Consider the following 16,950-nt stretch of genomic DNA (forward strand, 5'->3'; position numbering starts at 1 on the left):
CTCGGGCCAAACCCTGGAGGAGTGTGTCTCTTTGTATCACATGTGTGTGTGGCAAACTGCTGATATCATCAAACACAATGACAGAAAAATGGTCCAGAGACTGTAGGTCAAGGAAGGTGTGTGTCCGTCTGCTTCGGCTGCACCATCACCGTACATTTTGGCAGCTAAACACGTTGTTCCTCAGGAGCCAACAAAACTTTGACCGATACAGGTTTCTAAAGGCTGATGCTTCTAGCAGTAATTAAAGATTAAAGCGGCTGATAGCAAATATTGTGCCAGAATTCACTGCCGGGACTTTGCATCATTTTTACCGCATGCAAATCAGATGCACTGCAGCTGCAATACATTAAAAATAATACAAATGAGGAAATTCTTTAAAGGTATAAAGACTGTGTGTGTGTGAGTGTGTGTGGGAGTGTGTGTCTCACCTCCTGATTGTGCGCAGCAGGGTGGATCGGGCTTCATTGTGGAAGGTGATGATGATGGAGGTTGGTGGAAGATCAGAGCTGTAGTGAAGAGTTGTGCACCTGCAGCAAGAAGAAGACAAACTCAGACTGACGTTGACTTATTTACTCTAGATGTTTCTTTTGTCTTCATTGTTCTCAGAACGAGTGAATCCACTTGCAGAGTCTAATAGGTAACTGTTACTTTTTTAAGTAATAAATCATCGTTTAGGTAAAATACCCCCCCCCCCCCCCCACACACACACACACACACAAGTACAAAGACTGAGCCATCAGACCTGTTGAAAATTAATTCTATATGACCAGCTAGAGGCTCATTAAAACACACTATGTTAGAGTGTCACTGTCAGACCTGCCTGTGCTGGGTCAGCAGCCTTTTCTTATTAAAAGGGGGAAAAAGCATCTGTGTGCTCACACACACACACACACACACACACACACAGCATAATGAGAAGTCTGGCCTTTACCTATCAGATTGATGGATTGGTGACATTTTCAAACAGAAACACTCTGCACTCTTTTGTCTGCCCTTCAATTTTAAAAACCTCAAGTTCTCAGCTATGTGTGTGTGTGTGTGTGTGTGTGTGTGTGTGTGGGTAGGTCTTAACCTGAGACACTGCACCTTTCAGCCAGCTTGCTGCTTGCATAATGGGTTTCATTACTGCTTTACTAGGTTGCAGTTGGAATATTCAGCTACACATACTGAAAGAGACATTTGACTGATGTTCCTCACTTTATTAAGTCGCCTGTTACTCTACAAAAAGCAAAGCAAAAATGGAAAAATGTCGCATAGAGACAGTGACATGAGCCAAGCTGAAGCTGAAGCCTTCCTGCTGAAACACTCCCATGTTATTCCGGGCTCGGTACCGTCACCGAGGTGGTCCGGCTGGGTGGGGCCAAACCTGGTGGGGTGGGGTTCGAGCCCGTGGCCTTCTGCATCCCCACCCAATGCTCTACCACTGAGCCACCGGCCCCAACGAACACATACAGTGATGTTTTCTTTTAATCCCATAGCGTTGCATTACAAGCTGTCATCTCTACATTGCAGCATCAAAGTCATCAAACTAATGTTACAGGAAACTAAAAATCATTTTTAACAAGTGTAATTTAAAGCAAAGCAGTATTTCTGGAAATCCTCTGAGTTCAAATCAGAGCTTTTTTCCAAAAAAGCTGTATTTATCATAACCTGACTTTTATATTTTTTCAGTCTCTCTCTCTCTCTCTCTCTCTCTGGTGCTGCCTTACTTTGTAGTTTAAAAAGCGAAGATATCTTTTCACAGAATAAATCATAGCTTCTGCAGTTCAGAGGCAGGTACTTTTCAAGAATGTGAAATAAGCCGACACCAAAAACAGTCTGACAAGCTGTGATCTGGGAGCAAAGTCCATGTCAGAGATAGCTATTAATAAAATATTCACTTAAAGAACATCTATGAAGTTTGGCCGGTTGTGTTTATTTGTCTGATCCACAATCCTCACTAATAAAATGTGATTGTATGACAAACTATTAAGGAATATGATGTATTTTGGATCATGTATTAACAGTGCTTCCTTCACCCTTTGATGTATTTTCTTTTTTTCCTGCACCTATGAAACTGTAGTTACACGTTCTGCATCACAAAGCTTATGTACAGAAACACTGCTCTATGAAAATGAACTTAACAGATGATTTAACACCGTTGTGTTAATGCTTTGCGGATCATAATAAATGACTGGACCAAATGCTGACATGTCTGCTTTTTAATAATTGTTCTTCTCGTTTTGTTTTTGTTTTTAATGTATTTCTGGTCATTTGTGTAGTTTTCATGAATTTTTTTTCATCCTCTTTTGTATTTTGTGCCTTTACATGTTTCCCTTTGTGCTTATTGTATATATTTAAACATAGATCTGTGTTTCTAACATGAAGAGGGTGAACTGTGGTTAACTCCGGGTGGAGGATTTCCTTTGTCTAACGGGGCCCAGTGGCCGCACAGCAGATCTTCGCTGAACCAACTACATTGTCTCAGATTATGTTTGATGGACTGATGAATAAACATATTGAGCTATCCTGTGGCTCAGGAGGCAGAGCAGTTGCCTACCGAGCTCAGTGTAGTCGGTTCAGCTCCTGGCTTCCCCTGTTACGTGTTAAAGTGCACGGCAGCTCCCCGTTGGCAGTGTAAAGCGCTTTGGGTACCAGTAAGGTAGAAAAGTGCAGAGCATTTACCATTTTCTACTTTACTGGACAAAGTGCTTTACAGTGTTGCTGCTCATTCACCCACTCACACACCAATGGTGGCAGCGCTGCCATGCAAGGTGCCAGCCTGAGCCAGCAGGAGCAGCTTACCCTAAGACACTTCAACGTTTACACACAAGGAGCTGGGAATCAAACTGCTGACACTGTCGTTGGTTAATGCTCTAACTCTTGGAGATCTGCCTCCAATATCTACAATCTTTGAGATTACTTTCCATTTTTATGCAAACCAACAATTCCTGACCATCTGCTGAGATCTTTTGGTTTTTTTTGAAAACATAATTCAAATCCACAAATGCTTCTTTTAAAAATTCTTCGACGTCACACAGACGTCACACCACCACTACGTTGTTTTGTTGATTGGACTCCAGGTTTGCAAACTCCTGATGCCAACTGATTTAGCTACCAGATAAAACGGACTATGGCAATTTGTAGTGTCATTTAAATAAAGATATTAACAAATCAAGACAAATGCTGCATATACAGTATTCACATCCTTTTTTTTTGCAGATTAAACTCTGACATCAAAGTGTCCTTGAGCCAAACACTGAACCGCCTCCTGTGATTTGCTCTAAGTTAGAAAACAATCTCAACTCCTAATTTGTTGTATTAACAGGTCGGCACGCAGCATCAGTCAGTGCACACGAGCACCCAGCTGTGAAATAATACTATCAGCACCTCATTAACTCGCAATTTGAATTTTTTTTTTTTTAAGTTTAGGGGCACAATGATTAAGTGGGGAAACAATATCACCAAAGCAGATTATAGAATGTAAGATTTTAGAAGTTTTACTTTCATTGTTGAAAAATGTACATAAAGGGGAAATTAAATCCTTTTTCTTTTCTATCATCAGTTGATTTATCTGTAATCTAAACACTGAATAAACGCATCTTCGGGCAATTTCTAAATAAATTGTATTTTCAACAACTCCCATAAAGACGATGGCGTCCTCACTCTTGGATGATGTCTGTCAGTCCAAAATCGGGTTCTTAGGACCATGACACACCAACTGCCTCCTCAGCTCACGTCACCTGTTGTCTGTTGCACGTTCTGCGCTTGTGCGAGAAGAAGATAAAGCAGAGAATCCAGGACTACGTGTGGTTTGTCACAGGCCGATGGCAGTAGACCTCTGTTGTTGTCCAAAAATGACTAAAAGCACATCAGCCAGACACACCGCTCCACTGTGCCCTAAATGATCCCAATTGCCATAAAACCAGCAGTGGGACGTAGCAAGAGTCAACTGTGCGTGTCTAACGTCTCGAGGCAATGTCTCCTTCCTCAGCACATTTTTACATTTTTTATCCTCACGCGTTTAGGAATGATGTCACCCAGTGGAGCGGTGTGTTCAGCTTTTTCGGGCAACAGCGGAGGTCTGCAGCGCCGACTGAAAGACGTCACAGCCGAGCGGAAACAATTCATTGTTGGTTTTAGTGACAAATTTGGACCAACTGTAAAGAGATGAATGGAAAAATGTCTCACAACTAGAAGAGGCAGTTGTCACTATACATCCACGTTACCTTCTTTCTGTCCTTCCCTGTCCCATTGTCTTTCCCTCTCTCCTAGTGAGAATGTGATCATGCCCCGTATATATTTGTCATATCATATCCCATCATGCCTCTCTCTGCCTGCTCCATCCCTGTATCTCCCTGTCTCCATCTCTGGTTTTCCTGCAGTTGATGTATTCAGCAGCTCTACTAGAGAGGGGAGATAAGAAGATAAAGACGAGCTGCTACTGCGGGAGTGAGTGTGTGTGTGTGTGTGTGTGTGTGTGTGACAGACAGAGAGAGAGAGGATGCCAGAGAGGGATGAAAAAGGCCGAGACACAGTGACAGACAGGCAGAGAGAGAGACAGACAGAGATGTACAGATAAAAGTTGTGCTGACAGATGACTGATGTTATAGCTGATATGAACAAGCTTCCATACTCCCAGAGCGTGTGTGTGTGCGTGTCTATGTGTGTGTGTGTGTGTGCTTCCTGATGCATCAAAGCTCATGAGAACACACACTTAAGGAAGAGTGAGAGGGCAGGAAAAGAAGATGAGGAAGGCGAGCAGAGGGATAGAAACACTAGAGAAGAACAAATTACAGGCAATAAATAAGGTTATAGAAGAGACATTTATTGTGAAAGCCAAAAAGGCTAAAGGAGACATACTGATTAGGATAGGAGAGGAAGGAAAGTGGAGGGAGAGAAGGAGGTGAGAGAGAGAGAGGAGAGGAACATGGAAAGAAGGAACAAAAAATGGTGGCTAGTAGATAGAGGAGAGGAAACAATAGGTGCAGGAAATAGAAGAAAATAAGTGAAAACTGCTGTGAGAGGGGCAGAAAAAAACAGAGTCATTAGATGAAGGAGGATTCAAAGCACAGCAAGTGGAGGAGAGTGAAAAGAAGAGAGAAGCAAACAAAGGGAAATAAGAGTGAAGTGTTTGGATGATCAACTGCTTGAAGGTCCTGCTGAGACAGCTACTGTACTGTAGTCCTGTCTATTCACAGAAGAAAATAAAACAGAATTTTCTTTTAGGACAGAAATTCAGATTTAATCACAAAAAAAAAAAAAAAAAAAAATCTCCCAATTTGAAGCTGTTTATTTCCAGTGCAGTGTTCGATAATAGGCAGGAGATGAAGATGAGAAGAAAAATTAAGAAGACTGTGAGGAAGAGCAGAAGAAGGTCAGCTAGAGAAGATGGGGGGGGGGGGGGGGGGTCTGAGTTTAAAAAATAAGGGGAAATGAAAATGGAGTAAGAGCAGGAGACAAACAGTGTGTTTTCGATTTCTATCCAGATGGTGCGAACGTCATTTATATTTGATGAGCTGAGCCATTTGAGGAGTGTGTGTGTGTGTGTGTGTGTGTGCCGGCTCATCAAAGTTCATCTGGAGGTGAGATAAACACATGAAAGGAGAGGTCAAACCCAGCACAGTCCACACACACAGACCCACACACACAGAGTTCCTCTCTGCGGGCGGCTGCAGCTGACCTGTCAAAGTGTGTGTTCGTGCTGCACAATACTAATGGCCACTGATGTAGCCCTGAGATACTGTCAGACACACACACACACACACACACACACCACCTACCTACAGCCTCTGATTAACACCTCTAACACACACACTCTCTCTCTCTGTCCTTCGCTCGTTCTGCCTCTCGGCTTTTCCTCCCTTCAATTTCGCTCTCTTCCCAGCGCCCTGCTGTGCCCTCCGTGTCTCTCAGCCTCCTCTCGCTCACTCCAGGCTGAAAAAGTCGCCACCGTAACGACATAAAGACTTGGAGGGAGTCAGCGGTGATTTAAAGCAGCGATTTGGGAGCGAATTCTGCCACAAAAGAGCTGCAGTAAATGCTTCACCTCCCTAAAAGTCTGGAAAGTTGACCCTGTTTTTTTCAGCGACCTCATGAAGGAGTCCAAGAGTTCAGTTTTTCCACTGCCATCCATACTGATTCATGCCCGTGTCCGTGGGGTCATCTGGAGGAGTTTTCCAGGTAGGAGCACAGAGTTAATGTAGATGAAAGTTTTATGCCAGGTGTAGACATGTGCTCCCCAAACTGGAGCTGGAGAAAGTAAATACAAATCAATGGTCCTGTCTCGCTAACAGAATCAAGTTTTGTTTAGTTTTTAGTTCGAAATCAATTCACCCACGGCGTCAAACACTCGTGCTGTGTCAGACCTCATGGCGCAGATACATGCAAATTAGGGTTTGGGTTTCTCTGATTGGCTGTTCTGGGAGTTCCTGTCAGAGGAGGCGGTAATAGCACTTCTACGCAATACAAAAGTTATGGAGCATATGTCTATAGAAAAATGAATTAGAAAAAGTTACAAAGGAATTGAATTTGACTGTAAATTACAGTTTGTGACTTTATGAAAAATGAACGCTCTAGCTTTGTTTATTAACATCAGCATATTGTAATAACATTGATTACTTGGAGTCTCCAAATGATCCAAAGCCTTAGTGTCTAGCTGAAAAACCTTCCTGTACTTGTTCGGTCTTGTGTGTGTGTGTGTGTGTGTGTGTGTGTGTTACCAGGTGATTGCTGCTGCCCGTTTACTCCAATATCAATAATTCAGCAGTATCAACAGATCAGATACATGAGTTTTAAGACCAGTAGCAGTTTCAGGTGCTGAAATAAAAGAGGGCTGGCTTTTCGAAAAAAGCTACAATTAGCAAGTTCAGAAGGTCAAACTAGTGCAAACACGAGACCGAAAGTAACCCGCTCTTCTCCTCCCATCCTCTGTTAGTCTACACCCGACTCTTGACCTGCACCCTCGCTGTTTAACACACACTGTCACGTAAAAGAAGCTTAAAGCTTTAAGATTCGACTTCCTAATGAATGAAACTTGACTTGAGACAAAAATCTTTCAGCTCACTTTTCCTCACAATATAACAGCTCAGGCAATTAGCACACAGCAAACTAAACAGTTTTTAATTCAATTTGAATCATTTCCTCTCTGTCTGCACCAATGTAGGCAGCAATGCTGAGCGGTGAAGTGTGGAAATAAAAGCTTTTTTTTTTTTTTTTTAATACATAAATTTTAAAAACAAGTATCAAATGTTTCCTCTATTTAATGTGATATTCTGAGAGCTAAACACGTGCAATGGGAATATTGTATCATTTATTTTTTACTTGAGCGGCACGATATGGAACAATGTCAGTTTAATCTGAGCAAAGTAGCAGCGCGCCTGCTGGAGTAAGATATTTTGGTAAGCTTTTCACCTCTGGCCTTTCTTTTTCTTCCCACTATCTCTGTCTCGCATTCAGGTGTTTCGCAGAGGAGGAGATGGCCTAGTTTTGGCTGGTTAGGCAACAGCCATTTACATATTTATACACACTCGTAGTGTCAGGGAAAGAGGGAGTGAGGGATTTCACTTGTACAGACCGAGAGGAAGAAAAGAAAAAAAAAAAAAAACGACAGCGAGGGACAGTTGATAATGCCTCATTTCTCCTTATACTGGAAAATTCCATTAGGGAAATTTCCGAGTCAATGACTCTAATGAATGAAAAGCTCAAATGAATAGTTTCCGTACATTCACCAATTTTAATTGAAGCAGGTTGAGTCCCCAGAATGAGTGAAAGAGTCGGTGTGTTCTGCAACCGAAAATGACCAGGTTGTGATCTCATGTGCACTCACTTCTGCTGCTGAAGTCATCTTTTGCTTTTATACAGCGACAGTAAAGTCATCTCAATCCCATTGTAACCGCAGAGGTGACAGCTGTTTGTTAGGTTGTTTAAGTGTAAAGTATGAACAAGTCCCAAAAGATTAGAGCTCTAGCTCACTAACAGGATTTAAAATAGAGCCTCCTTAGGGAGATGACAGTGTGGAAAATCTGGTAAAGATCTAAGCATGTTTCGTTACAGCATATGCAGCACGTAGATAGCAAATCAGGTGAATCAATAGGAGGAAAACATTACTACAGGATAGAAGAAAAACAAAGCCATTACTCTCATTACACTGTGTAGTGAATGGACGGTGCATCATTCGTCAGTTGGCGCAAGTAACATTTTGATTTCAAGAAATGAATCATTATTTCATAAAATCTACGTATGTTGCAAGAAAATAACTTTCCTCTGCTCAGAAAGTTCTGTGCTAAAACCAGAAACAACAGACTATATACCATGACTGACAATCTGATGATATAAGTGTATGAAGATATCAGGGATTGTCAGTGACCAGGCTACGACTATGTACTGATCAGTGCTGGTACACGGACCACAGAAAGGAAATAAATTAATATCTAAAAAAATAAAATTGCTTTTGTATTTCTGATGTTAGTTAGACACCCAGTTCTTCCATTGTGCTGCATCGCTTTTGTGGCTGCTAATGCTGAGTGCTAACCTGCCTGCTAACCCACACGTGACAGAATCCATGTGTGCGACAATGTGTACAGCAAAGAAACAATTAGTTCAGACAGAAAAAGTACTCGTTGAATGTTATTTTGGTTTAATATGAAGCAGCGTTTTCCGCAGGATGCAAACTGTACTCAGACAATTTGCTTTTCACGCCAGGTTTGGTTTGGGCATAAAAATACTTAATGTTGGGTTTAGGCAGCGGTTAGGTTTTGGTTTTTGGTTTTGTAGTTGGTGTTACGTAACAACACACAGGGAAAAAATGGTTTCTTATTGTATGGTTTTATTGTCGATTTACTGCCTGGTGGAGAATGTAGCATTATGCCTCAACAGCACCATAGCTGAACCGGATTCATATTCTCTCTGGCCTTAACCCAGCTCAACAAAACCACTGATCTCCATGAGATACAGAATCTCCAAAGTGAATGGATTCAGAAGTACGCCACGTATTGGAGGTAGGGTTGCTATGGCAACAAGTTCAGCAGGGTAGTCCGGACGTCCAGACTCTCACCTTAGTCACATCTTCTGGTTTGTCATGGGGGATCCCAAGATGTTCCCAGGCCAGATTCTGGGTCTGACCTGGGGTCACGTAGCTTATGTAGCACAGTCATTCAAAGCACTTTGTGATGTTGCTTCTCATCCACACAGCAACGACAGAAGCACCTTGGGGTTCAGTGTCCAATGACACTTTGACACATAACCAGGAAGGACCAGGAGTCGAACCACTGATCCTGAGTCCAGACACCCTGCATAATCAGACTATGTACCATAAAACGCCTGTTATCCTGATCACCGCCAAGACCACTATCTTTATGTAAATGTTTGACGTCTTTCTGTTAAGTCTACTTTTAAAGAAGTGGCAGTAGTTGTGGTTTTCCCCAGGTTAAATTTTAACTCTGACTACAGTTACAGTGTAGATGAACAAGGGGAACAAGCCTAGACCAGTGTTTAATCAGGTGTGTAGTACTCTAACATCGTTATACCATCGCAGAGCTGCTCACGATGCTACTACTGCAGACGCGGAACTGAAAAAAACTATTTGTTTGAGAATTAAATACACAGCATTTGTTTTAATATTAGCATTTTGACTTAGTTGTTGATCTTCATGAATCAGTTTTGTGTTAGCAGCAGATGGTGAAGTTGTCAAAGCGATGAGCAGAGTCGCAGCTTAACAAGTAAGGTGCTCGATCCTCATGGTTCTCTAACTGCCCTGATGTACGATTAGAACCTATAAGGTTTTTTTTTAAGGAGAGAGACGAAACTAACCACAACACCCTCAGATTATTAGGAGAGCAATGCCACTCAAAGAGCTCGTTGTGACCTCTTCGTTAGGTTAACCACACCTGCAGCCGGCAAACTAAACCAGAGAAGGGAAGACTTTGACGGCCTCGAAGCCAAAGCGGCATTTGACTCGTTAGTGGTGGAGTTGACAGAAGAGGGAGAGCTGAACAAAGGCAGTGATTTTCAGATACAACACAAAAAGATGGGATGCTTTTTTTTAAAGAGAAGAAAAAATATTATTTTACCAACTGCCGGCGCCCCTCTGGTTCCTTGTTAGCGCTGCTGCCGTCCCCCAGCGGAGCGGAGAGGCTCGTGTTTTCCAGAGTTTTCAGAGTGTTTGAAAAACATGAGGCTGGGACTGCTGGGGAAAGATGCTTCACCCTCATGCTGCTTATTTATTCATGCTTCACACTTCTACAACTTTCCCTGCCTATGAGTGTGTGTGTGTGTGTGTGTGTGTGCGTACGTGTGTGTGCAGAAGTCTGTGTTTATGCAAAGGTGGAAACATTTTGCATGAATTTGACACCGTGTACGTCATCTTGTATATACACGTACAGAATTCTAGCTGTAGATTTTGTGTGTGTGTGTGCAGCAATAAGAACAACATTCAATTATTTATTATATCAAATAATGTGCATCCAATCTTTTAGACAACAGATATTTTTAGCCCTTTACTAAAACATAAAACTGCTCTTGCTGTGGGTGCAGGGCTCTAGTTAGTCGACTTTCTTTTCCTCTCTTTTTACATTGTTATGGAAGAAAAAGCTCTGTGAAGAAACTTTGCCGACTGACACCACACATGAGTTGGTAACTGTGCCGTGACTGTTAAAACCCCCACGAGGACGTTCTTCACTGGGATTTAGGGAAACACAGACTTTCTATGGCAAAATACATTTAAATATGTTATTACTACGTCCACTGAGTCACCACTTGTGCTATTAAATCTACTACTGATAATCACAATCAGTGTAATACTAACGCTACTCGTAATAAATCCAATTACTAAAATAATGACATATCTACCAGTACTTTTACTATAGCTACAACTGCAGTTGTTACTACCAATACTTTCTCTACCCTCACTATCACTACTGTTAATAATGCCATTAGCACTAAAGTTACTAAATTATGAATGATAATAATGTCATAATGTCCTCATTCCTTCCTACTCTGTCTCTCCTCAGCTTCACTCTCTTGTTTTTTTCCTCTCTGTCCATCTCTTTACTTTAATCCGGTCACGTCAGAGCAGAGAGAAACCAGAATCTGAACTAAGACAAGTCTTTGAACAATAAAGCCGACTAAAGATTTGTCACAGAAAGTGATGGAGAGCAGGAAAGGGAGTCTGTTCTCGCTCCCTTTCGCTTTCTGCTTTACATTCTTGTCTGTATTTCTGCCGCTCTATCAGGAAAACGCACTCCACAGAACATTGGATGAGAGTGGGCAGAGTGAGGATGGCAGCAAAGGGGGGATCCAAAAATACCAAAAAAAGACACAGCCGCGACAAACAAAGAGCAATTTATAAAGAAAGGTTAGCGAGTTAATAGGAGTGAAAATCAGAGGCAAAGATATCTCACAGTGAAAAAAGTGGAACAGCAACTAAACCCCCGTTTGTGGCTTTTAAATGCAGCTGCATGACAGAGATAATTGCAGGGTGTTTGGTTTGTGTTTGTCATTTTCATGCACTGTTTGATCCAAAACCCTGATTTGTGATTTATCAGTAAAAATACATGTTTTCTGAATGTGAAACTGTGGATCAAGAGGCAAGAAAAGGCCACGTTCAACAGCAGTGTCCCTAAACATTTAAACCTCGTGGCTCTTACCATTGTGAGAGGAGTTTAGATTTTACAGCTGGTTAATATACAGCCGTCAAAACCCCAAATCTCTGCTGCTGCTCTGGAAAACTCTTGCAGAAAACAAATGTGAAAGGTGACAGTTTTTCAGGTGATGTCAACCTGCCAGATGGAGCTTGACATGGACCAGCAGCCTGCCATTTTGAGTCTCCTGTGCAGACGAGTAAAAAAAAAGAGAGTGAATTTGGAGGAGAGAGCCGGGGAGACGCAGACATATATAGACTGTGAAAACCAGAGAGCTGTGTATTGTTCATAGTGCTGTACACTGTATGGCGATGCACACATGCTGCAACAGCAGAAGACGAGCAACACATCTGTCAACAAGTTTCCTTGCGGTTCTAGTTGTTAGTGCTGAGCAGAGCACATTTTAAGAGTAAACACGCATTAGGATTCAGTCACACTGAGGCAGATGCTAAACTCAGGCTCTACTTTCAGTGTCGGGAAGCTGACATGGTGATCCATATTTATAGCTGACAAGAAAACCATAGCGTTTTCTATTTTGCTGAAGAGAAAATGCAGAACTCAACCTACAGTTCAAAATGCAGCATAACGAGCCCAAGTTCTGTTACAGCTCTGACTTTTGAAGTTGTGTTGCTGTTGCTGTGATAGCACGAGCTACAAGACAGGGAGACTGAAGATGATATCCTTCCTTAAGTGAAACCAAGTTCCAATGGCTAAAACGGATATGTGTCCGTTTTTTTGGGGGGGGGGGGGTTGGGGCCGATGCTGCCATGTAGCACATAGTTTAATGGTGCTTGAAGGTGTAATGTAACGAAAGCACGTTTCCTGCAGCATCATGTAAAAATGCAAAGTGTCTTAAGTCCTAAAGTGGATCTTGAACAAAATGCTAGAAATGTAATATTTTTACCATAATGGTCCAGTCAACATATCAACAAATTGCAATTATGAGCTCCAGGTCACACGGCACTAAACCTGAGCAGCCTTTAACTAACTAGCTAACAGATGTTGTCTTTAAGTGCAGAAACTGATACAGGAGCCTGCGACATGATGGTTGGCTGTAGCACTAATGCTGCTGGATGAGCGAGTATCTTTAGGGGTCTCTTTACCCCTCAGGTATTTCCCCAAACAAATCTTCCTTCTAAAAGTTTTACAGCATATCAGTAAAATGTAGTATTATTTAGTGGGAAATAGATCAATAATCCACAATAATAGTGATAATAATAATCATAATACGTATTATAATAGCAGTTGGTGTTTCATCACATGTTCATCACTCCATGCATATGGTAGCAAATGTATCAGAAATCGCTGCATATTTCAGATCTTTACCTCATATGCTTCCAGGAGAATGTCACAGTGGCCAATTTCCACAGGAGGCAGCCTGACAGTCCACACTTTCCTCCTGTAAGCTGCTTCTCACATTACAGTACGAGGCAGAGGAGAGTATGTCCCATTATTCTGTGTGTGTTTGTGTCAGTCCTGACATGGCTGCAACTCCCATTGACATTCACTAACACCTAACCTCAACCATCCCGACAACATGTCTGATTCTCCAAGCCAGCGATCGACTCTTATCCAGGACTTAGAAATGACACAATGCCGGTTTGATTTAACCACATTCAGGGACCAGTGCTCAACACAATTTTACATTTTTACCATTTTTACAAATGTGCTTACATGCTTACATTTATTTTGGAAGATAAAGCAATGGTTAAAAATAGGATTCATTAAGAAAATTCCAAAACTCGTTATTTAAGATAGACGGTGACAAACTACTTTGATTGGCTTTTTCGACGTCACATCATTGAGCATCGATGGATATCGACGAAACCTTAAAGCCTCTGTTTCAACGCTCAAACAGCCCTTTGCAGGTGTGAGAAAGTGTGTCCAAAAACATTCTCACCCCTGGTCTAAAGCTCAAGCTGGTGCTCACAATGTAAAAACACAGCCAAGTACACACACACACACACACACAGTGTAGCAGATAAATGTTCAGAGGCAGGCAGAAGGAGAGGTTTTCCGCATGGAGGATTCTGTACAATAGATCTATGGTCACTCTCCATCACACACACACACACACACACACACAAGGGGCCATACACCAAGTATACTAGTGCAAAAAGTACACACACACGCACGCACACACACACACAGCAGTGTGTGTGTGTGTGTTGTGTTGGGTGATGAATGAAGCAATATTTCAGTCTAAAGCAGCACCAAACCACAGATGGTGGTATAGAGAAATGCTTATACATTACACACACAGTTATTCCCTCTCTCTCTCTCTCTCTTTCACACACACACAAAGTGGTGTAAAAACCCCATCTGTCAGAGTGTGACAGGGTCTGCAGCAGAGTAAAATCACCTGTCTTATTGCACACACACATACACACTCACATATATGTAAACATACTTTAATGCACATCTATATGCAAATACAAACACAGAAAGAAAATGTGATCACTCACACACACACACACACACACACACACTCATTAAACTCAGGAGAGTGTTGTTGTTCAATTGTGTGTGGTGGTGAATGCCCGAAGGGCAAGAATCTCAGTGCCAAGCAAGCATTAGCAACACCTCACACACACACACACACACACACACACACACACACACACACAGTGCACAGACGCATTCAAGACACTGGCAAATAGAATCAGACACACTTCTCTACAATCACACACAAACAAATGTATATGAAGACATTAACATAATATGAAGACACATACTTTACAACACCTATTAGCACACACACACACACACACACACACACACACACACACACACACACACACACACACACACACACACACACACAGTTAGCAGTTTATGTGATGCCAGGTTGCCTGCAGGTCTGGTAGCAAGGGTCTGCACTGTCCTAGTTGTTTTCCATCCAAACCTCTCGCTCTCTTATACACAAACACGCACGTGTCTGCTCATGTGTCCTGTGTGGAGACATGAGCAGATGTCTCCTGTGTGGAGACATGAGCAGATGTCTCCTGTGTGGAGACATGAGCAGAAGCAGAGGCACATACAGCTATTGTAAACATCTGGAACTTTGTTTTTGTCCTTTCGGTTTATCCCGTGAGATCAGGGTCTCCACAGCAGATCATTGTCCGCATGTTGATTTGGCACAGTTTTTACACCGGATGCCCTTCATGACGCCAAACTCCCCAAATTCTACCGGGCTTGGACCAGCACTGCACAGCTGGGGAGGGGAATGGGCTGCTGGGGGTTCAGTGTCAAAATAAGAAGTAAATCTCAGTACAATAAGAAATAAGTATAAATACCAACAAACTGCTGCAGCTGCTGAATTGTCCTTCAGCATAACATCAATTCCTGAACCTGGACTCCACCTTTAATCTCTGTGAGACTTCATTACACTTAAAACAGCACCAGAGAATGTGTGTGTGCATCGTGCAGTTGGTGCTGGTGCTCCGAGCTGTGGGACGTGCTGATTTTTTGGTGAACTGAACAGACCCTTTTTTCCACCACGGCTCACTAGATGTGCATTTAAGGCTTTCAGAGTGAAGGTCACTCTCCTTTTGGAAGCACTAAGTGCTTCCAAAACTGAGCCTCCAACAAAACAAGTGTGATGTACCAATGTACAGTATGTGATCAGGTAAACCACTGCTGAGAAGAGCAGATGCATGGTATTAGATTTTGGCCGCTGTGGGAGATGTTTTGTTCGCTTTGGTTTTAGGACGTCCAGCCTGGACGACCCAAAGATTAACACTTGCTTATTTAGACATTTAATTTTAACCAGTCACATGTCTACACTACCTTCTCTAGCTGTGCCTCATTTATGCACATTGTTAGAAATTAGAGCTACTTGTTTTCAAGTCGTCATATGGCCTATCACATCTCTTGCCATGGCCTCTGTTTACTGTAGGTTCTGAAAAAGGCTCATAGGGAAGAAATGCTATTGTTGATCTTGGACAATTAGGCCCAAGCTTGAACTACACAAACTACACACTCCACTGCTGCTGCTGCATATACATTAGTGAACAGCATCCTGGGCCCTTAAAGTGCCATTTGTGTGAGCACACAGAGGTCCGAGAGCAATTCCATCCAACATGTTAGGTGGGCTGAATGGGTTTATATCCATTTCAGTTGAAAGTCATTGGATTGTTTCTTCCTGAGACTGTCTTTAGCACAGACAGCTAGAATTATCACAGAAAGTTCTTTCGTTTCTGCAAAATTATACCATTTGTTTCACAGCCCAATATCCAGTTTGCTGCGGCCGTGTAGGAAACACCAACCCGTCCGATCATGTGACCGATGGAGTGAATAAATCTCAGCAGTTACTTCAAAACACCACTACAGTAGACGAAACAGAAAAGTGGGGCATTGCTTTAAATAAAGTTTACAAACTTGAAAAAGGTTCCCTGCTGCCACCAACCTGCACACATAACTTCTAACTTAAAATCTGTGATTATAAAAATGCAGTCAAACTTTTCCACTACTGACTCGTTGCAGCAATTTTTCTTCTTTAGAAATGTATCAACAACATATTTTTCACCCTTATTTCTGTGTTTGTTGTTGTTGTGCCTTTTTCCTCCTAAATGAGCTTTTATGTCATTTGGGTCTTTTCTCACTTTGATTTCTCACAGGGAGCTGCTTTTATGAAATCGTCAGGGAGGCTTTTTGTGTCACCCGCACTGTTTGCACATGATATCCTTTCATCTATCTTCTCTTTGGCAGAAATGCATGTCATAAGCCATTTTCATAGGAAAAATGGCTTATGACTAGTATAACAACAAGACCACGGGACTCATGTGCTTTCACTTGGTCCTGCTCCGGTATTTCCTGGCCCGCGTCTTCAGTGAAGACAGGCAAGGTGGAAAATCGACACCAACATCCAAGAATCGCCAAATTTGGTCCAAGTACTTTGGCAGGTCTCCAACCAGGCTGTTCTGTGTTTGATTCAGCATTTTGTTTGCTGAAATACAGAAAGATGTGGGTGGAATTCAGAAACCATTAACGTGACAGGTAGAAAACAAGCAAAGAATGGACGTAAATGCAGAGGGATGTTTTGTGGTGACATATGAGCACAACCTGCCACCTACAGTTTCACAGAGTCTAATTTTCAAAGGCAAATGTTTGATCTGAACAAGAAAGTGCATTGCTAGGTTTCATATATGAAGGGGTGAATATGCTTCGGACTTTGGACATCGCCTTTGTCTGCTGTATCTGAACCATGTCAACCACTTGTCTTCATCGGCCTAAAGCCTGTGGCCTGTCATCTTCTAGCTTCTTCTGCACATACTGTGCTGAACCTCTGGAGTGCTACCAGTCAATTAATGATAGTGATTGAGTGCCTTGC

The 16,950-nt window shown here is 42.2% G+C and overlaps 1 protein-coding gene across 3 annotated transcripts in view; it reads right to left on the reverse strand.

Moving 5' to 3' along the window:
• Positions 1–16,950, reverse strand: part of galnt14 (UDP-N-acetyl-alpha-D-galactosamine:polypeptide N-acetylgalactosaminyltransferase 14 (GalNAc-T14)) — a 136,742-nt gene that overhangs the window by 55,408 nt on the left and 64,384 nt on the right. For all 3 annotated transcript variants that reach the window (XM_067481714.1, XM_067481713.1, XM_067481715.1), the window contains exon 3: positions 429–527. In XM_067481714.1, the coding sequence (XP_067337815.1) occupies positions 429–527 (99 nt within the window). The remainder of the gene's footprint in view (positions 1–428; positions 528–16,950) is intronic.

Source organism: Channa argus, chromosome 17, assembly GCF_033026475.1.
Source record: "Channa argus isolate prfri chromosome 17, Channa argus male v1.0, whole genome shotgun sequence".
NCBI lineage: Eukaryota > Metazoa > Chordata > Actinopteri > Anabantiformes > Channidae > Channa > Channa argus.